Source organism: Pelodiscus sinensis, chromosome 1 (assembly GCF_049634645.1).
Source record: "Pelodiscus sinensis isolate JC-2024 chromosome 1, ASM4963464v1, whole genome shotgun sequence".
Classification (NCBI taxonomy): Eukaryota; Metazoa; Chordata; order Testudines; family Trionychidae; genus Pelodiscus; species Pelodiscus sinensis.
Window position 1 is genome coordinate 126331487 of NC_134711.1, and position 21487 is coordinate 126352973.

General features: G+C 45.7%; 1 protein-coding gene across 21 annotated transcripts in view; it reads right to left on the reverse strand.

Moving 5' to 3' along the window:
- TSPAN11 (tetraspanin 11) overlaps positions 1-21487 on the reverse strand; it is a 271525-nt gene that overhangs the window by 150394 nt on the left and 99644 nt on the right. The window contains exon 1 of one of the 21 annotated variants that reach the window (XM_075900501.1): positions 1917-2041. The exons of the other annotated variants lie outside the window; for them this stretch is intronic. Within the exon in view, the coding sequence (XP_075756616.1) occupies positions 1917-1931 (15 nt within the window). The 5' untranslated portion in view covers positions 1932-2041. Of the gene's footprint in view, positions 1-1916; positions 2042-21487 lie in introns of those variants that run through there. 21 annotated transcript variants of the gene reach the window in all.

Consider the following 21487-nt stretch of genomic DNA (forward strand, 5'->3'; position numbering starts at 1 on the left):
CGTGCAATCCGGCCCAGGACTCCCCGGGGGGGGGAAGAGGAGGAGCGCTGTCTGTTACCAGCCCCCAAGCCTCCCCGCTTCCCACCATCACCCTACCCTCTCCCCCTCATAGCACCCCATCTTCCATGCATGTGGGTTTGGAGATCATTGGGGGGAGCTTGGTGCCACGCAGCAGCAGTGGTCGTGGCCCCCCCCACCGCACTTCCCACGGCAGCAGGATCCGTGTGGGGAGTGCACTGAGTGGGCGCACTCATTCTGCTGTGCTCCACTGCCCCACAGCTCCTGTGCCTGAAATGCCAACCCTCAACACAGCTGATGAAGGTATGGACTTCTACCTTTGCAAAGCAAACACTTGTTGTGTGAAGAAACCACAGTTTTTGTGGATGGTGAGAGCCAGCATGACCTATGTTAGCTCTAGTACAAATGCTGCAGTCCTTAATGCTACAGTTGTGTTCCAAGTAATGCTCTGGTGCACTTCAGACCCCCAAAAGACTCAAGTCATCATCAGCTAGGATCAAACCCAGGACCTCTGGAGCTTAATACCTGAGCTTCTACTGCATGAGCTAAAAAGATGCACCTAACTAAGCCAAGGCTGTAGCAGTTCCATAAATCAATACAGGCAGTCCCCGGGTTACGTACAAGATAGGGACTGTAGGTTTGTTCTTAAGTTGAATTTGTATGTAAGTCGGAACTGGTACATATTGTAGGGGAAACTCTAGCCAAACATTTTTTTTAGTTTTGGATAGCATAGGGAAAGGTTAACTCCCCTCTAATGTTTGTTTTGCTGTCTGTTCCCCTGTTCAGAAGATTTCACATCTATTTCTGTCCCTGTGACAAACTCAGGACTAAAGGAGTAACTCATCAAATACCAAACAGCTCTGCACCATGCTTTGAGCTAATAGCTTTATTTCCACACACCACCCAGGGTTCTAGGAGGAGGGTCCTTTTTTTGCTAACACAATGAGGCCAGCACTTTGTTTGTTTTGGTGGAGTCTTTGTTTGCCCAGGGAGCCCAGCATGTATAGGGGGAGGAGGGGCGGAGAGGCTGCTTTTGTCTGCTGTTTGGCAGCCTGTTGCTCAGGGGAGGGGGCAGCCTGTTGCTGGCAGGGGGGGAGGGGGGAGGCGTGCAGGATGCGAGGCCGCGGGGGGGGGGGGGGCAGCGGGCGTGGGGAGGCACTTTTCCTCTGCCCGGCAGCTCTGCGGGATCCCTGTCCCTGTGGCCAGCTGCTGCAGGCAGAGGCCAGTTGGAGCCGGCCGAAGAGGAGGAGGAGGTGGATTCTAGGACCCAGGTGAGCGAGCCCCGGGGACGCGGCTGCGCTCAGGGAGCCCGGCATGTATAGAGGGGAGGAGGGGCAGAGAGGCTGCTTTTGTCTGTTCGGCAGCCTGTTGCTCAGGGGAGGGGGCAGCCTGTTGCTGGCAGGGGGGCAGTGGGCGTGGGGAGGCACTTTTCCTCTGCCCGGCAGCTCTGCGGGACCCCAGTCGGAGCCGGCCCGAGGAGGAGGAGGGAGGAGGATCCTAGGACCCAGGTGAGCGAGCCCCGGGAATGCTGCTGCGCATGTGCGGGAGTTGCCTCACCCCGTTCGTATCTAGGGATCCGACATAAGTCGGATCCACGTAAGTCGGGGACTGCCTGTAGATGTTCTAGTTGCCACTGGCTGGGGATGGCCAGGGGGCACGAGAGTGTCATAACAAGCCAGCGTGAATTACATATGCATACCTCCAGAAGTCCCATGCTTTAGGGCAATTAGGGTCTCCAACAACCCCTCCACGTTTTCAATTAGGGATGTAAAATCCCATGTACTGTAATTGCTTAACGGGTTAAGCATTAAGTTTACTTGGATCAGGCCCCACATGCCTAAACATTAAAACACAATGGAAATACGAGTGTGTAGCAAGCTGTAAGATGTATTACTTACTATAGCGTTCTCCATTTTTAAAGGATCCCTTCAGAGGTCTTTGTGAAGTCTCAATACAAAACTGTTGCTAATCTAGCATAACTGCCAGCTCTGATCTGTAATACATTTAAGAAGGCCAGGATCCTCAGGTCCTGCAGGGGTTCTGGTATTTCAGCAGATGTTTCAACAGTGGATACTGCCAAAAGGATTAATTTTGTAGGCCACAGGGACCATGCAATTCATCAGATGATTGAATAGTATTTTCATGGATTCGCTGCAATAGGGAAACTGTTCTTCTCTCAATCCACTTTTTCCGTCATATGCATCTATTCTTGAAAAAGATATTACTGCTGCCCCACAGGACAGTCTTCTTGTAACTGGCAGAGGAATTTCAAGTTCAGCTGGCAAATAAATGAAAATTTCCTAGAAACGAAGACCACAGGGAATGCTGTCTGAGAATATATCATATGTAGATTCCAAATACAATGATAATGGAAGAGATGTAGCAGCTCCTGCTCAGCATGAACTAAGACTGGAGTATTAACACCAATATTTTGATGCCAAAATGCTGTCTGTCTGAAGAGAAATGAATAAAGCACTTGCTAACAAAAGTGGGGTAGATGGGCAGGGAGAAGCAATATTTGCCTCTTCTAAGCTTTTTAAAACACTTGTGACAGTCTGATATCTATCTAGGGCTATCCCTCAAACTATGTCAAACAGGGTTGCCAGATGGTTTAACCAAAAATACTGAACACCCTCTCCCCCCCCCCAAAAAAAAACACCGGGGAAAAAATTCTGTTGAGGTGGAAAAAAAGGGGGGGGGGGAGGAGGAGAGACCAAAGTTGTTGAGAAAAAAATAAAATAAAATAGCATTAAAACAGCATGGCCCCTTTCAGAGTACATGCAGAGTCAGAATAGGGATAGGAACAGGGAAGAGGTAGAGCATTAAGACCCAGGGGAGGCATTGCTTCCCCTTGGTCTTTAGGCTTTTTGCCGGTGGCCACTTTGATTTCTTGGTCAAACCAGAACACAGCTTCCCTGTGGAACCAGGTAAGCACAAGGTCCAGGGGCGGGGGGATAGGGATGTCGGGGACCGGGGGGGCGAGGGGCTGGGCCCAGTTGCTGAGTGTGTCATAGGGTTGCCAGGTGTCCGGTATTTTCACCTCCTGGCCGGAGGGGAAGGGGGGAGGAAATCAAAAAATACTGGACATTTTAGGTGTCTGGTATTTTCTGAAATTTTTTAGCAGACAGGAGGCTAAAATACCGGACTGTCCAGGGCAATACCAGACACCTGGCAACTCTAAAAATGAAGCTGGAGGGGAAAGACTAAACACATGCAATCAATCCTATAGGACAAAACTAAATAAGCAGCCAAGAAAGAGAAGTAAAACACTGGAGAGATGATTGCAGCCTGCATAGACATAACTGAGCTACCTTTAGTCAGTAGCTTGGTTAGCAATAGCCATAGCAGCACAGACGACAATGTCAACTAGTCACTCAGTTAAGTACCCTTGGTCCCAGGCAGGCTTATATGGCCTGCACTAAAGCACATGATGTTGCAGCTTCACCGCTATTAATCTTCATGCCAGCAAGCTTAAAGCTAGCTTTGGCCTGTCTATGTGTGCTGCAATCACACCTCCAACTGCTGTCTAGAAATACCCATAGATGAAGCCTCATCATACCCTGTGAAATTCATACATCACTGACCATTCCTGTAAACAGTTCCCAAATGCAGGACTAATGTGAGACAATATTATGAGACAAAAGTTATAGAAAATATAATGAAACAAAAGGGATAGAGAACAAGACGGAGAATATGTTATTGCCTCTATATAAAACCGTGGCACGCTCACATCTTGAATACTGAATACAGATGTGGTCACCTCATCTTAAAATAAGCTATATTTGGATTGGGAAAGGTTCAGAAAAAGGCAACAAAAATGATTAGGGATTTGGAACAGGTCCCATATGAAGAGAGATTAAAAAGACTTGGACTTTTCAGCTTAGAAAAAAGGAGACTAAGGGGGGATATGATAGAGGTCTGTAAAATGATGGCTGAGGTGGAACAAGTTAATAAGGAAAAGTTATTTACTTGTTCCCCTAATATAAGACCTAGGGGCCACCAAATGAAATTAATAGGCAGCAGGTTTAAACAAACAAAAGGAAGTTTTTCTTCACATAGCGCACTATCTGTGGAACTCCTTGCCAGAGAACGTTGTGAAGACTAGGACTTTAAAAGGGTTAAAAAAAGAGTTAGATAGATTCATGGAGGTTGGGTCCATCAATGGCTATTAGCCAGGATGGGCATGAATGGTGTCCCTACCCTCTGTTTGTCTGGAAATAGATGGTAGGCGAGGGATCACCTGAGAATTACCCTTTGTGTCCACTCCATCTGGGGCATCTGGCATTGGCCACTGTCTACAGACAGCATACTGGGCTAGACAGACCTTTGGTCTGACCCAGGATGGCCTTTCTTATGGAATATCACAGTACAGGCAGTCCCCGGGTTACATGGATCCAACTTACATCGGATCCCTACTTACAAATGGGGTGAGGCAACCCCGCACTAGCTGCAGGGGACTGCCTGTACAATGCTTCTTAAGTGCACATTACCCTGTAGCACAGGAGAGGACAATCATTTTTGATGGGGGCCACTCCAAGAATTTGGTAAGTGGTGAAGAGTAGGGATGTGAACAAATAGTTAGCTAGTCGATTAACTGATAAGCCTAGGCTAATCGGTTAATCTAATCAACTACTCGCATTTCCCCCATCCCAGCTTGCTGCTGCCAGTGTAACAGAGGCAGCAAGAGGGGGGAGCAGGAGCCGGTGCTGGGGGGGAGGCAGCTTGAAAGCCAGTTTCCCCCAGTACGAGATCTACAGTGCTGCCTGCCCCTCCCCTCTGAGCAGCGGGGGTGGTGGTGGTGTAGGGGTGGCAGCCACAGAGCAGCCTCTGTCCTCAGCCAGCGCTGGTACTGCCATAGACAGAAGCTGCTTTGGGGCAGCCTCCCCCAGCTCCTCCCCCGCCCCACAGCCTCTGTTCACAGGGAGCTCAGGCCCCCCACAGACAGGGACTGCTGTCACCCCGCAATACTGCCTCTGTATCAGAAGTCAGAGTGTTGGGGGGGAAAGAGGCTGAAGTACCAGAGGCTCCAGCCAATGGGAACTGCAAGATTGCGCTGTGGACGGAAGTTGCATGCACATCCTCTTCCTCTCCCTCCCCCCACAACACCTGGCTCACAGAGTTCAGAAAGCTGCTCTGAGCAGCCTGCAGGGGCAGGGCAGGCAGGGAACTGGGCTGGATCTGGTGGCTTGGTGTGATGGATGTAGCCTGCAGATCGTATTTTACCCGCCCCACTTCAATACCACAACTCACCTATTGGACTGAGGCATTCTGCAGAAGATAGGTCTTTTAAAAAAAAAAAATCAAGGAAAAAGCTACAGAATAATCTTCTGAAACAAGCTTCTTAATTAGAAGTCAAACTAAATATTCCATTGCACACACAGGACTAGCCCATATTGTAAACTATAAAGGTATCGGCCTCCTTTATAGGTATTCCTATAAAGCATTAGGAAGCTGCAGAAGATCAACAAGAGCATTCAGAGAAAGGTACTGCATGCTTTCTACACAGTAACAGCCCTCAGGATGCTCATTGCTCTCCTTTTACATTCCTGCAATAACTATGCAAAAGTACAATCAAACTCACTCTGCTATATACGAGGAAAAACTCAGAGCCTAGCAATAACTGCAAACTACAAGAGATGTGTCAGAATCATAGCAGAAATGCTTCATCTGCAATTCTGTATACAAATATTACACACACACACACACACACACACACACACACACACACGAATTTCCCACCAGTAGCTATAGGGCAGACCTAGGATGATGTCCCTTATTTATCACCATACAAAGAAAAGGACATCATCACCAGATGCTCCGGTGCTTATGGTGTCATTTCCACCAAAGCAACTTAAGCATTAAACCAGAGCTTGAAATATGTGTAAAACACATATTAGCTGGATGACAAAGCCTACTACAGTAAGACTCCAATTGTCCGGCATCTAGTGATCCGGTACTCCTGATAGGCCGGCACCACTGGAACCCGGAATTGCTCCAGCCAGCCAGACAACTGGAGCTCCTGTGAGCCCCACACACGCTCAGGGTCCAGGAGAGGAGAGGAGAGGAGGGGATTATACCCCTGTGACAGGTCTGCCGGGACCCGCACTGCGGAAGGCTGGGGGGGCAGGGAACGGCGCAGTGAGGGGCAAACCCTCCACCATTTTGCAGGGAGGCGAGGGAAGCCCTGCGCAGCCACCGGCGACAGGCCAGCTGGGGTTGCAAGCGGCGGACTCAGGGAAGCGGTGGGGCAGAGCTGCTGGGGTGCTGCCAGGTTGGTCCCGCAGTGCCGCCCCTCGTCTCGCCCCCTCTCCTCCGCCACCACTTGCAGCCCCAGCTGGCCTGTAGCAGGCGGCTGTGTGGGGCTTTCCCCCACCTCCTTGCAAAACGGCAGAGGGTTCGCCCCTTGCCGCGCCGTTCCCCCCACGCAGAGCCATCACAGCCCCCCACCGGAGTACCTCCTGATACTCCGGCATATCCAATAATCCGGCACCCCTTGGGTCCCAAAGGTGCCGGATTATCGGAAGTTTACTGTAGCTAGAAGTAATTATGGAAGACATGTAGGGGTGGGCACTGACAAGAGCCAGAGGCAGGGCCTGGGACAAGAAGCTGTCTATGATTTCCTATCTTCCTCCCACTGGCGCTTCCTGGACTTGGCCCAGAGGGAGAAGAAAGGGAGAGCTGCACAGGCTAATTGGCCACAGCTGCGCTGGGTGGCCTGGCTGAGTGGGGGTGGGCCAGCTCTGTATGCTGCCCAGACCCAGCAGAGCTTCCTGCCCTCTTCTCTCCCCTTAGTCTGACACCAAGGACGCGGGGTAGGGATCTGGGGCAGGAGGGGCCACTTACCTGGGCCAGTGACAGGCAAAATAGCAAGACTTATCCCCAGTTGACCACTCCTGTGGTGGTATGGCTACCCACAAGTGGTCAATCTGCAAAGCTTTGCAGATAGCTTCCTGCAACCAGTGGTGACTGTAAGTAAGCATCCATCCACTCAGCCCCCTCCCTTTTCATGTTATGGAAAACAATCAAATTCCAGACACATCCCATTTCCCTGGCACAATCAAACCCTGACCTTGCTTTAAGTTATGATGAGAGGAAGCTATGTACTAAATTTGGTGGTGCTAACTCCTAAAGTTTAAGAGGTATTCTTGAACAGACAGACTCAGACAGGTGGACAGACTCATGGACAGATGCACAAATATCTTTTTATATAATGAAAATCAGTAAACACACATTTTGAAAAACCTGGAAATCAATTGTGACGCAAAGGAACAAGTACTGCTGAATTACTTCTGTTAGGATTTTTATTTTTAGTGATTAGGCATCCATTATCTTCCCATTTCTGAATGTCAGCAGAAAATTCTCATTATTAATGACCACACAGCCTAGCCACAAAGCCAGTCCACTCCTAACTCCTCTCTTCTCCTTCCAGTGACAATATTATATTTGATTCAACATGACTTGCCTTTCATAAAAGACTTTCCAGAATATGAACTACAGATTTCAAGTGTACTGCCTACAGCTAATTTTTGCTTGTGGTGTGCAACTGAAGTGAAAGAGAGCAGTTATGCATTAATTCATGTAAATGTGTTAGCGAGACAATTTTAGCAATACCAAAGGTGTCAAAGCCCAGAGATATAACCTAGATTTGAAAGATTTGGGGAAAAAAAAGAATTAAACTCATTTCACATTTTGTCTTGTGATGCAATTTTTACTGTAACCATCGGGGTAAATTGGCCAGTGATCCAAGTTGCATACAGAACATACATTAGTCAGTAAGTGATTGTAAGCAGGGCCAAAGTGGACTCAGCTGTACCATTCTAATATTTATTTTGCACAGCCAAATGATTTCAACTCCATCAGGTCATTCCAAATTTAGAAATAAGTAAGTATGAAGGAGGGAGAAGGGAGAATTGTAGTTGAAAGTATAGCTAGCCACAGAGGATATTCTAGGGATATGTCAAGAAGCCTGCTATGGGTGTTCAGAGATGGTTTAAGCCTGTGGTTCTCAACTGGTGGTCCATGGTGACTTTTTTGATGGTCCACAGGAACATTGTCCAAAGTCACACAGCGTGAGAGGCACCGCCATTAGGCTGTTTTACACCGTGTTCACAAACACGCAGCGCATCATCCATAGTGTCACCTAGGACATAACCGCGTTGTGTTGCCAGTAACGTCTGTCTGAGGCTCTGAGCGTCAGTGTAGCTGCTGCTGTTGTGCTGAGCAGTTGTTGTGCTACATGTGCTGTTTTACAGGTGTGGTGTAGTTTGTTTATAATGGCAACGACAGGAAGAAATGTCAAGTGCAAGTATTCGGAGGACTACGTCAAATTCGGCTTCACTTGTCAAGAAAAAGAAGGCATGGATTTGCCACAACATGTTATTTGTTTCAAAGTCTTGGGGAATGACTCAATGAAGCCAGCTAAGCTGAAACTCCATCTTGAAAAGTGTCACCCCAACTTGTTGCAAAAAGATGAAAATTATTTTGAGCAGCGGTTATCAGGTCACAAGTGTATTCTACAATAAGACAAGCAATGCAGTGCGCACTTCCTACATTGTTGCATACAAAGTTGCACAGGCCAAGAAGCCTCAGATCATCGTAGAGCAACTCGTGCTCCCCTGTGCAAAAGAGATGGTGCGGCTTGTTCTTGGCGAGGAAGCAGCAAGGAAACTGAATGATATATATGTCTCCAATGACACAGTATCGAGACAGATAAATGAAATATCACAGCACATCAGTGAACAAAATAAAGTCTCCATTGATTGCCATACAATTGGATGAATTGTCCGACGTCACACTGTGCTCTCAGCTATTGGTGTTCGTACGATACATGGTTGAGGGAGACTTCAAAGACAAGTTTCTTTTTTGTAAGACTCTTGATACCACCACAAAGGCTCAGGATGTGATGGAAATTGTTAATTTCTTTGAAGAACATGGTCTGCATTGTTTAAATTTCGTGGGTGTCACCACTGATGGTGCACCTGCCATGCTGGGCTCAAGATCGGGCTTCCAAACGCTGGTGAAACAGCGTGCTCCAATGGTAACCAGAGTTCATTACTTCATTCATAGGGAAGCTTTGGCATCAAAAACATTGCCTGATCAACTGAACGCCGTTTTCAAAGGGTTGGTGAAAGTGGTGAATCACATCAAATCATCAGCTCTGAAACCAGGCTGTTCAAAAGATTTTGCCTGGACATGGGTTCCGACTTTGATGCGTTGCTGTTCTACACTTCTGTACAGTGGTTGTCAGCAGGGAACGTACTCAAGAGCTTTTCAATTGACAGAGGAGTTGGATTTATTTCTCCAGGCTCAAGGGAAAGAGGAATTCTGAAATGTGCTGACAGTCAAATTTAGAACTTGCGTATATTGTCGATATTTTTGGACTCTTGAACAAACTGAATCTTCAGCTGCAAGGGAAAGGTGCAAATCTGTTCTCTCACCAAAGCATCATCAAGGTTTTTCTTGACAAACTGGAACTCTGGATCGTAAGAGGCAATAATTTGGTTCAATTTCCATATGTGAATGCCATGCTCGGGGAAAAGGAAGCCATTCGGATGCAAATTCTCTATCATTTACGGACGCTATGAGACGAATTTCAATGATACTTTTCAGAGGTGGACAGGACAAAGGATGGATTATCTGTCATCAGGAATCCATTTACAACAGATGTTATAAGTGTTCCAGAGAATCTGCAGGAGGAATTCTTGGATCTGAAAAATGATTTTGTGACTCAAGACGTGTACTCAACAGTCTACCATAGAGAAATTTTGGGCCAGCGTGACTGGGAGTTACCCAAATCTGTCAGTACACGCAGTCAGATTTCTTTTGCCATTTGCATCAACATATATGCGAGAGACTGGAATTTTGTGTTTGTTGCATATTAAGTCCAAACAGAGGAATCAGCTTGCAGTGGAAAGCGATATTTGTTGTACATTATCAAGTCCCACTCCAAACACTGAAAAGCTTGTCAGTGAGAAGAGGAGAATCCAAAAATTTGTTAGTAAGAAATAAATTTCAAACCAAAATGTTCTTTTTTATCATGTCTCAAAAAGGAGGTGGTCCACGAAAATTTTTTGATTGGTCTGGTGGTCCGTTGACTGAAACAAGTTGAGAACCACTGGTTTAAGCGGTTGAAAGGTGGCTCACTGGAAGGATCAATATACAACAAATCCCCGACCTCTAATAATTCTTAGAATATGAAGATCACACAGCCTCTCTTCTGAGTTTTGTACAAAAATGTTGTCTGTCCAAAGAGCTTTCAACATTGGCAAAGCCTAGAGGCAGTCAAAATTAGGCCAACTAGCTTCTAAAAAGTTTACTGATTATTACAAAACATGTTTGAGGAGGTTTTCCTGATTCTAACATGAAAGATTACAACTTGTCCAATAAAGCGATTAGCTCAACGGTTCCCCTGAAGTGAGAACAGTGCACTGCGAATGGTATGTGGAACATTTGGGGAGACAGAGAATGTGGGCTGTTGGGAGGGTCAAACAGGGGTTCATGAGTAGGGTTGCCAGATACTTTCACAAAAAATCCCGAACATGGCAGGGAAAAAATTGGTCAAGGAAAGGAAAAGGAAAAGGACCAAACTGAAGGGGAAGGAAAAAAAAAAAAAAAAAAGAGGTCACTGCACCTTTAAATTCCCACACTCCCCCACCAAACACAGAGGGGGAAATAGGTCCGCTGTTTTACATGTCCGGTATTTTCTGGGTTTTTTAAACTGGCCTGTCCGGACAAAAACCGGACACCTGGCAATCCTATTCATGAGGGCTAGTGGGGAATGACAGGCGCTGATTGGGAGTGGAGGGGCAGGGAAGTGCAGAGCTACAGGGAGGATGGCAAGCCACATAAGGATAGAGGATGCACAGAAACAGAGACTGGGGGATGGAGGTAGTGAGTGTCTGAGTGGAGGTGGAGGGGCACATGTCTGACTGAACGAGAGAGGCTAGGGGGTCAGCCAACATCCACATGCCAGAAGCTCCTTAACATTCCCTTTCCACACCCCAAAAACTTGCTCCATATTTTTCCCACCCATACTGCCCAACCCTGCAAGTTCATATCCAGGAACCTTCCCAGCAATTACTTCCTTCCTCCTCAGCTCCTCTGTTAGTCCTGACTCCCCCAATCCTTTGCACTACAGGAAATATGGCTCTGTTTCCCTCATGTATTCCCTCCCTTTGGGGAATCTGGCATTGGCCACTGTCGGCAGACAGGGTAATGGGCTAGCTGAACCTTTGGTCTGACCCACTATGGCCGTTTTTATGTTCTACTGTAGTTTAAATTCATTATTACTTGGAGTTCTATATTATCATACCTAGCAAGCAATCTATTGGTCAAAAATTTTCTGAATCTTTTTTTTGTCTGTATTGTTACAGATATACTGACAGATATTTCAAAACAAATGATCAAAAATAACTGAACCTGACATGTTATTTTGACAAATAAAATACACAAAATTTTGCAGAATTTGAAAGTATTTTGTGCAGAATTTTAATTTATTTGGCACAGGATTTCCCTAGGAGTAGATGTTGCTCTCTTGCGAATGGGAGAGCTCCATGTCATTGCACGCGGAAGGGGATGTGTCCAGAAGGCTCTCTGTTAAGATGCAGTCCAAACTATATTAATAGGTGCGTCAAAAGATGTGGTCCAACAATAATAAAACTAAGAATCCCTGAGCTATGTGGATAGGGCAACGTATCACCACTCTTTCCCATCCCCTAATAAAATGGTCCCGAAACATTTAAGGATACCTCTCTTACTCCATCTGCCCCCCAAGAGGGGCCGTGACTATGTTGAAAGGGATGAGGACAGGGGTAGAGCAGGTCTGGAGGGGTCTGGGGCAAGAAGTGGGGCTGTGGCCAGGGGCCAAGCCTAGGGATGCAGGCAGAAGTGGAGCCATAGCCGGGCTGCGGAGGGGTCTGGCAGGCAGGTGCACAGCCAGGCACGGCTCTGCTCCTGGCCTAACCCCCAGCCTTAGGCCCAGGCTGATAATGGAGCTATGGACAGCAGTTGAGGCTGGCATGGGGCTGGAAGTAGAGCTGCACCAAGGCTGGTGATGGGATCAGGTGTAGAGCAAGGAGCTGGGGATGCAGCTGGGAGCAGGACCTTAGCAGAGCTGGGGACTAGGTGGCCCTCCCGAGTGGGGGCTAGTCAGGGCCCACCCTTGTTCTTCCAGACATTCCTCTATGGCTCCTAAAGGGGACCTCAGTATTAATAAACGAGAACACCCTCAGAATGCAGGAAAAAGTCACTGAGCTGAAAAGTTTAGCCACATACTTTATTTGCTCTCGTGTTATTCATATGGACAATGGAGTGCTATTTAAGGGAGTATATTATACTATTGCTGCCAGTTATTCTTACCACACTAAGTTTCATTAAAACCAATCTAAGTACTCTGTGCATTTCAAAGAGAATCCGTAAATAAAATACAGACTGAAACTACGCCAGCTGCTTACTCAATAATGTCTATCTCCTAAGCAGCAGCAACAGCAGCCATATTAGCCTTACTTTATAGTAATGTTTTAACTTAGCACATCAGAACTCAAAGGGAGAGCAATCATCAACATGGTGAAATACTTTGAAAGGCACATCATGACCTTCACATGAAGCAGCAAGGACATACAATGAATTCCTTTCTCAAGAGGAAACCTGATGAAACATGAAGCTCTAAGAGCAGAACAGAAATTCCCAACCATCTCATATGGATTAAAAAGTAAAGATCAGAAAGGCTGTGTTTTAAATTACGAGTTCCTAAATTACACCCACAAAATGTGTGCGCCCATGCACACTGGTCTATTCTGCATATAACACATACATGCTTGCCTATATGCACACTTTACTGTTTTGAATGCACATTTGCTAATTTGCATGTGAGTGAAGGAACATTTTGCTGATGGAATTGACTTGCGGGTGCTGGATTTTGAGCATTTTAGCCCTACTTTGCTCATATTCATTTTTTACATCAGAAATATTATATTGAAGAAATACTAATAAAAAATGCTGCATTTGAAACTATTTTGTAGGACTACATCACAATCTTGGTACCGGTCTCAAGATGCTTAAGCAACAATTTCAAAGCAGTATCTAAATTAGTGCATTCAAAAGCTGTTGTGCTCCTTCATTCCCTAGCAGAAAAATATATATATTCCCAGAAGCACTCAGGCATTTGCAAATCAAACTAATAGCATGTCTAACTACCCAGTTTGTGTGGCATATGGACTTTCTAGATGCTGGCACACATGTTGAGGTTGTTTTGAAAACCTATCACCAGTAGTATTCATCTTATCTGTTACCATAAAGAAGTTCCATTGTTATCAATCCCCAATAACTCAAAAATCATGAGTCAGGACCCAAAAATATGACACTGGCTTACAAGTCATAAAATATTTCAAAGTAAATAAATAAACTGGGGGTTTTCTTTGTAGGTCTCTCTTTACTGAGCCTGTAGTGTGCACGTGGTTCATGTTTTCAACCTTTTCTTCAACAGCCTTAAAAGATAGAGAAACTCTCATGTGGGGGGAGGAAGAAGCAGTTATGCTCATGCAATCTCTTGATTCCAGCAGCTAGGGCTTTAAAGGGAAAAAAACTCACTAAATGTTGCACGACTTCTGATAAAAATAGCTAGAGCTGGCAACACTGCTACTCTTAAATGGTGCATAAGCACTCAAAAAGAAATAGGCCTTTCATAAACAAAGGTCTTATCCTCCCATAAAGAGGTAGAGTAGCTTCAAAATCATCATGGTGCATAAGTGGACCACTCCTATTGCCTTACCCTCAGAGTTGCAGTATGCTGCACTCCATGGACCAGTACAATGGGACACAGTACCATAGCTCTGCCTACGTTCTGTCCCTTCCCGCCCATTCCCAGGCACTGGGGGAAGCTATGAGGAAAGGGACAAGAGAACATCATGCCCTGAGGCACAGACTTCAATCCTGTTCATCCTTTTCATAGGTAACAGGCGTAGAGAGAAAGGTTCCTTATTCCAACCTTCATTGGTAAGGGACCAGAAGAATCCATGTCACCAAACTTGGGGTCACCAAATGAAATTAATAGGTAACAAGTTTAAAAACAAACAAAAGGAAGTTTTTCTTCACACAGTGCACAGTCAACCTGTGGAACTCCTTGCCAGAGGATGTTGAGAAGACCAGGACATGAACAGGGTTAAAAAAAGAACTAGATAAATTCATGGAGGTTTGGTCCATAGATGGCTATTAGCTAAGATGGGTAGGAACGGTGTCCCTAGCCTCTGTTTGTCTGGAAATGGATGGCAGGAGAGGGATCATGTGAGGATTACCTGTTCTATTCACTCCCTCTGGGGCATCTGGCATTGGCCACTGTTGGAAGACAGGATACTGGGCTAGATGGACCTTGGTCTGACTATTCTTAGGGTTATTCTTATGCTCATGTGAATGGTATGGCTATTCTTATGCTCATGTGAATGAGATCTGGTTACAAATATTATAATAATTTTGTCCATTTGTATTTTTAACATATTATTAAATATACAGCAACTCTTATTCGATCATCTCTAACATTAGTTGTTCAAGAACTGACATTAGGCATGCAACAGAGCCTCACAAAAAGCTACACTAGTTCTGTCACCCAGTACACTGGGTATTTTGGTTTTCACTTGACCCAGGAACTATGAAAACAGAAAGGTCCAATATTAGCATGCAGCATTTATAGCAGGCAAATGCAAAGAAAAGCTGTGTTACGAATGAAAGGAACAGCAGACTGAACAGAGATGTTGATTTATATTATCAAAATGTTGTGCTGCCAAAAAATTAAGCAAATGTCTCAATAAAACACTACACTAGGTACAGAGTGTACAGCGCAGTCTATCCATAAGGGCGTGTTAGGAAAAAGCTAACCATGAGAGGTCTTTGCAACAGGAAGAAGAAACAGCAAGCAGAATATGCAGATCTAAAGTAAATCACACTGAATGGAAACACTAATCTTCCATGAGTGCCAGGTGGCAAGGCAGAATCGAGGGCAGCAATGAATTACTCAGGGCTACAAAAGAAATAACCAATTAATTTTTCCTTGAAGTTGATTATGCTGAAGTGAGTTTTAGCTAATGGATTTAAAAGTTCAGTGAGGAATTCACACATGCCTCAGTGCCATATTTATAATGTGCTCTACAGCCTGAGTAAGGTTTTTTTCGAAATGTTTCTTCAGACTGCCTGGCTGTGAAATTGTGCCTGTCAAGGTATTCTCAATAGTTCGTCTCTTGCGTGGTATGACACAAAGATTCTACCCAAAGGTCATTTCCCTAAATAAATAGATTATAAAGGCAATGCAGTACTACAAACTTTAGCTCCTAATACAGATGTAATAGTGTAGTTGATTAACCAATTAACTGAGAAGCAAAAGCTTATCGGTTAATGCTATAGACTACACACATTCCCCCTCTGCCAAGACATTTTTAGCAGGCTGACCAGTAGCCTGACTCAGTTAGGGTTGCCAGGTGTCCAGTATTGTACTGGACAGACCAGTTAAAAAATAGAAAATACCGGACATGTGCAATGTCCGGTATTTTCTGATTTTTCCGGCTGCGCACTGGACAGAAGCCTGGCGAGAGCGTGGCTGGGAGTCCCAGTTGGGAGGCAGGGCCACGATTGCTGCCGGAAGCCCTCAATTGGTTGAGTGTGAGGAGGAGGGGAAGCCTCCTCCTTGCTCATGCGTCACCAGGAGCTCACGCGGGACAGGCAACAAGTGCCCAGGTCAGTCCCTCTCCCCGCCGGTCAATTTGCTCACCCCCCCTTCCCGGCCAGCTAGTTCTCTCCCACTTCCCCTCCTGATCTTCCTTGGCCAGCCCCCCTGCACCTCCCCCAGCTCTGCTTCCCGCCAGCCCCTTCCTCTTCCTCTTCCTCATCTCCCCCGGCCAGCGCCACTGCACCTCTCTCCGCCCCTGCCCCCGCTAGCTCTGCTTCCGCCCCCCCACTGCACCTCCCCCGACAGCTGTGCTTCCCACTCCCCCTTCCTCCCAGCCCCCCCTTCCAGTGCTGCTGCATCCCGCTCCCCCGCCAGCTCGGCTTCCCGCTCCCCCTTCCTCCTAGCCACCCTCGTGGCCCTCGATCCCCCCCCCCCCCGCAGCTGTGCTTCCCTCCCCTCCTTACTCCCAGCCAGCCCCATCCCCTTCCAGCTGGTCTCCCCTCCCCCAATATCCTGCAGCCAGCCTCGCTCCACCCAACCCCCCCCCCCGACAACCAGCCCTGCTTCCCGTTGCCCCCCCACCCATCTCCCCCGGCCAGCCGCATTGCTGCCGCTGCTTCCCTCCCCCCACCATTAGCTGTTTCCAGGCCCCCTGCCCCCTTCCTGGCCAGGGCCTCTCCCTTCCTGGCCAGCCCCCCCCCCTCCCCAAATGAAGCATGTTCGGGGTTTTGTTTTTTTAAATGATTACCTAGTAACTGCTAGCAGTGATCCAGGTTCTCAGAGGTTGTGTGTGGGGTTTTTGTTTTTTGTTTAAAAAGCTCAACAACTTTGGTCCCCCCCCCCCCCAATAAACTTTAAATGCAGAACCATAGTGGGGGTAGGTCCCAGACCCAATGAGAGCTAGGACTGAGCCTAGGGTTGCCAGATGGCTGAAAGAAAAATACCAAACCTTCCCCCCCCTTCAACAAAACTTTTTCCCGGTGGGGTGTTTTTGTGGGGTTTTTTTTTGGGGGGGGGGGAAAGGTTTGGTATTTTTCTTTCAGCCATCTGGCAACCCTAGGATCAGTCCTAGCTCTCATTGGGTCCAGGACCTACCCCCACTACGGTTCTGCATTTAGAGTTTATTAGGAGCCAGGCAGGCAGGCAGCCCAGCTCAGTTCTGGCTCATGCCGGGTCTGGGAGCTCAGCCTGCACCAGACAGAGGCTACTACCACCCTGCACTGCTGCCTCTGTATCAGAGGCAGCAGCACAGGGCAACAGGCAGCCAGTCCGTGAGGGGAGCTGGATTTTAAACTGGCTCTACTCGCAGATCAGCTCCCACCTGGCACCCTGCGCTGCTGCCTCTGATAGAGAGGCAGCAGCGCAGAGTGGTAGGGGGCTCCTTGGGAGTGGGGCCAGAGCACATTGGCTGCCAGCCCCACTCCCAGGGACTATAGCTAATCGAGTAACCGATAAGAATTCATTATGTTAATCTGCTATTCAGTTAACCAATATTTAACATCCCTAGCTCCTAGCACGTGCCACTAAGGGCTTATAGTCCACATGTACGACAAACACTACCAGCCTCAGCACCTGATCCAAAGCCTATTGAAGTCAGCGTGCTTTTATTGATCTCAGTGGACTTTGAATCAGGTCCACTTCTGAAATCTCGTTCACTATTTGCATTTTTGTGCACTTAAATACCTTTGAAAATGTGGTTCATCATGCTTACTATAAAAACATGTCATTTTTAACCTGGTCTTTTAAACAACTAAATACACTTCAGAGAACAAAATATTTTGTGTTATTACACTTGAGGAGTTTCCTTAACAGGAAGAATTAAAAGGACAGACTTTTACTGTGCTTCTTGTTAGGCATTCTTACCTCAGCAGGTTAACTGTCAAAATATCAGCAGAAAGGCTGTTGAAATGCTTTTTGCTGGTCCAAGAAAACCTACATTTGCAATAAACACGGAGACAATGCAATTTTATCCTGCTGCATTTTTCAACAAAACTTGATGTGCTCCAGGCTTTTACCAGTCTTCATAAGTGGAAAGGCCAGTAGCTATAAATGTCAGCCAGTGTCAGTATTACAGCAATGACTGCTCTGTGAAACCTATCCCCTGTTCTCTGATCCATTCTGACGCGCTGTGGTTTTTCAGCATCATAATTGGTATTGTGATAAACAAACATGAGCTTGTAAAAATTAGCAGTGGCTTCAGACATTGTGCTTTGATTCACTAAGGAATTTTCCATTCCTCTGTACCAAAGACTATCAATGCTCAGTTTGGGTTGGAGAGAAATTTTCTCACATGGATCAAAAATTGCGTGAAGGACCAATTACTTCATATAGGAGAATGGAAGGCAAGAATGACCCTGATCCAAAGGATAAGAAAGTGGACTGGGATTGAGAAAACTGGGTTTTATGCTAGGCTCGGACATCGATCTGCTCTCTGAACTTGGGCAAATCACTTCACTTCTCTCTTTCCTCACCCAACTTTGTCTTGTCTATTTTAATGGTAAACTTTTCCAAGATGTTTCTTATATAGCAAAACTTGTAAAGTGGTCAGACATTAATATGTGCAGCATGTGATAAAGATGATATCTGCCCAGATAGACACAAAGTGCTAATAAACAGCATCATGCATCATGTTAGGGGCAAATGCCTTTAATGGCGTGCTCCAGAGATTGTAATTGGCCCCAGTTTTATTTAACATTTATTCATGATTTGGAAAATAAGTGGACAAGCAGCACATAAATAAAATCCACAAAGGACAAGGGTCTTAAAAATACACTATAACAAAGGAACAAAACATACTAGCTTTAAAAAATTGGACAATAGGGGAAAAATAAGATTAAACATTGAAAAAATGCAAGCTGGGGAAAATTCATCTGAAAAAGATATTTTGTTGGTTTTATTTGATTGAATTTTAATGAGGATTGGTCTTTCATTATTTTACCATAATTATTTTCTTAATATGTTGTTCAGCTCCCTAGGCCCCTTGACAGGGTTAGGAAGGAAATTAATAGGAGGAAGAAACTCAGAAAGGAATACCACAAAATGAGAGAGGAGTGGGACAGCAAATTAGATGCAAACTTAAAATATGATGCGGTAGGTGGGGACCAGTATGGTTTTGAACATCATTTCACAGATCTAGGTACTGCTATGCCTCTTTGGCAAAGTACTTAAGGACATGCCTGACTTTAAGTACCAGAGTAGCCCCACTAACGAATCACATCCTTAGAAGTTACATAAGAACAGCCATCCTGGGTCAGTCCAAAGGTCCATCTAGCCTAGTATCCTGTCTGCTGACAGTGGCCAATGCCAGATGCCCCAGAGGGAGTGAACAGAACAGGTAATTATCACATGATCCCTCTCCCGCCATCCATTGCCAGCCTCTAACAAACAGAGGGTAGGGACACCATTCCTACCCATCCTGGCTAATATTTTTTCAAGAAGAATGGCTCTTGTGCAAGAGGGGGTTTTTTGTGCAAAAAGGAACCATTTACACAGCTCTTTTGTGCAAAAGCCTCTTGCATTAAAACGGCTGCTAATTAATTATACAAACGAAGCACGGCGATATTCTATTCCACGCTTCATTTGCATAAGCTTTTGTGGAAGAAGGCTGCAGTATAGACGTAGCCAAGGAGGAGTTCCACAGGTGATTGTGCACTGTGAGAAGAAAAACTTCATTTGGTTTATTTTAAATCTGCTACCTATTAATTTCATTTGGAGACCTCTAATTTTTATATTATGGGAACAAGTAAATAAACTTTCCTTATTCACTTTTTCCACCTCAGTCATCATTTTACAGACATCTGTCATTCCCCCCCGCCAGTCTCCTCTTTTCTAAGCTGAAAAGTCCAAGTCTTTTTAACCTCTCTTCATATGCGACCTGTTCCAAACCCCTAATCATTTTTGTTGCCCTTTCCTGAACATTTTCCATGCAAATATAGCTTTTTAAGATGAGGTGACCACATCTGTATGCAGTATTCAAGATGTGGGCATACCATGGTTTTATATAGCGTCAATAAAATATTCTCTGTCTTCTTCTCTATCCCTTTTTAAATAATTCCTAACATTGTTTGCTTTTTTGACTGGTTCTGCCCATTGAGTGGATATTTTCAGAGAATTCTCCACAATGGCTCCAAGTAGTTGTAGTTAAATTAGTCCGCATCATATTTTATGTATAGTTGGGATTATTTTTACCAGTGTGCATTACTTTACATTTATCAGCATTAAATTTCATTTGCCATTATGTTGCCCACTTACTTCGTTTGGGTGAGATCTTTTTTAAACTCTTCACAGCCTTCTTTGATCTTAACTATCTTGAACAGTTTAGTATCATCTGCAAATGTTGCCACCTCATTGTTTACCACTTTCTCCAGATCATTTGTAAATAAATGAAATAGGATTGGTCCCAGGACAGACCCTCTCTCTATTCTGAAAACTTATCGTTTATTCCTACCCTTGGTTTCCTGTCTTTTAACCAGTTATCAGTCCATGAAAGGACCTTCCCTCTGTGCCTTTTAATTTCTGTTTAACCAACCTCCTCATTTTTGTTCAGCACATATTTCAATACTTTGGTTGATCAGACCTCCATTGTCGTATGTGATTATGCCTTGAATACTGGGCTTCATTCTCTTTTCACATTAGTTTTAAACTGGAGTGATACCAGAATCAAATGCAGCGTGGATGATCTAAGCACACTGAATCATGCCGATGAACTCACATTCTCTTGTGGAAGACAGAGAAACATAGCAGTCAGAACCAATATTGATAAAGTATGTGATCCTGTCGCAAAGCTGATAAAGCTTTTTGCTGGGGCTGCCTTGACACCTGCTGCTGTTCTCATCCCAAGTCCTGTTTCAAAGGAGGGCAAACAACAGACATGTTGATACCTGGCTTGAAAGCAGAATCTCTACACAAGCCTGAGGTCTTTGAGTTTGTTCTGGAGTTCTGACTCCAGGGTAAACAGACAAATAAATGACTTACTATAGTTATACTGAACACTCATTGTAGTAGTCAGACCCATTTTGGGTTGTTTGGGTATTGAGATAGTTGACAAATGCTGGAAGACAGGATATGCATCATTAAAATATGCAAATGACTTACTAGGTAAAAAGATTATTGTGTACACTCCATAACCACAAACTTTTCAGTAAAGAAAAATAAGTAGAGAACATTGCCTGTCTTTATGGAAAAGTCCAATGATCTAACTAGCTCAGGGTGAGCAATAATTTTTGATGGGGAAGCTACTCCAAGAGTTTGGTAAATGGTCAAGGGCCTCACTCTTCCATGATATTAATGGAGGAGGTGCGGGGGTTTGAGATGGACGTTGAGTGCAGAAGTTAGCCTGGAGTAAGGGACTGAAGTGTAGGAAGGGGGTGTGAGATCTGGGAGGGAGTTTGGGTGAAGAAGGGGGTTGTCACCTGGAGTAGAGAAGGGTTGTACGAGGTGAGGATGTAAAGGAGTAGTCGACCAGTCGACTACCCGATAAGCAGGAGCTTATTGAGTAGCACTACCGACTACTCACTCATCTTCCTCCCCCCTGCATTTTTAAAGGGAGGCCGGCAGGAGAGGACGTTGGCTGAATCCCTGATCTGGGGTCTCAGCACAAACCCACACCTCCTGCTCACTGCCGCTCTGCATTTGTAAAGGGAAGCCGGCGCGAGTGCTGAGACCCGGGACCAGGGATTCAGCCAGTGTCCTCTCCTGCTGGCTTCCCTTTAAAAATGCTAAGTGGTAGCAGAAGGTTGTGATGAGAGGACAGCTCTGAGCTGGGAGTGAGCACTGACACTGCCCTTCCTTATTGACTAATTGAGTAGTTGATGGAAA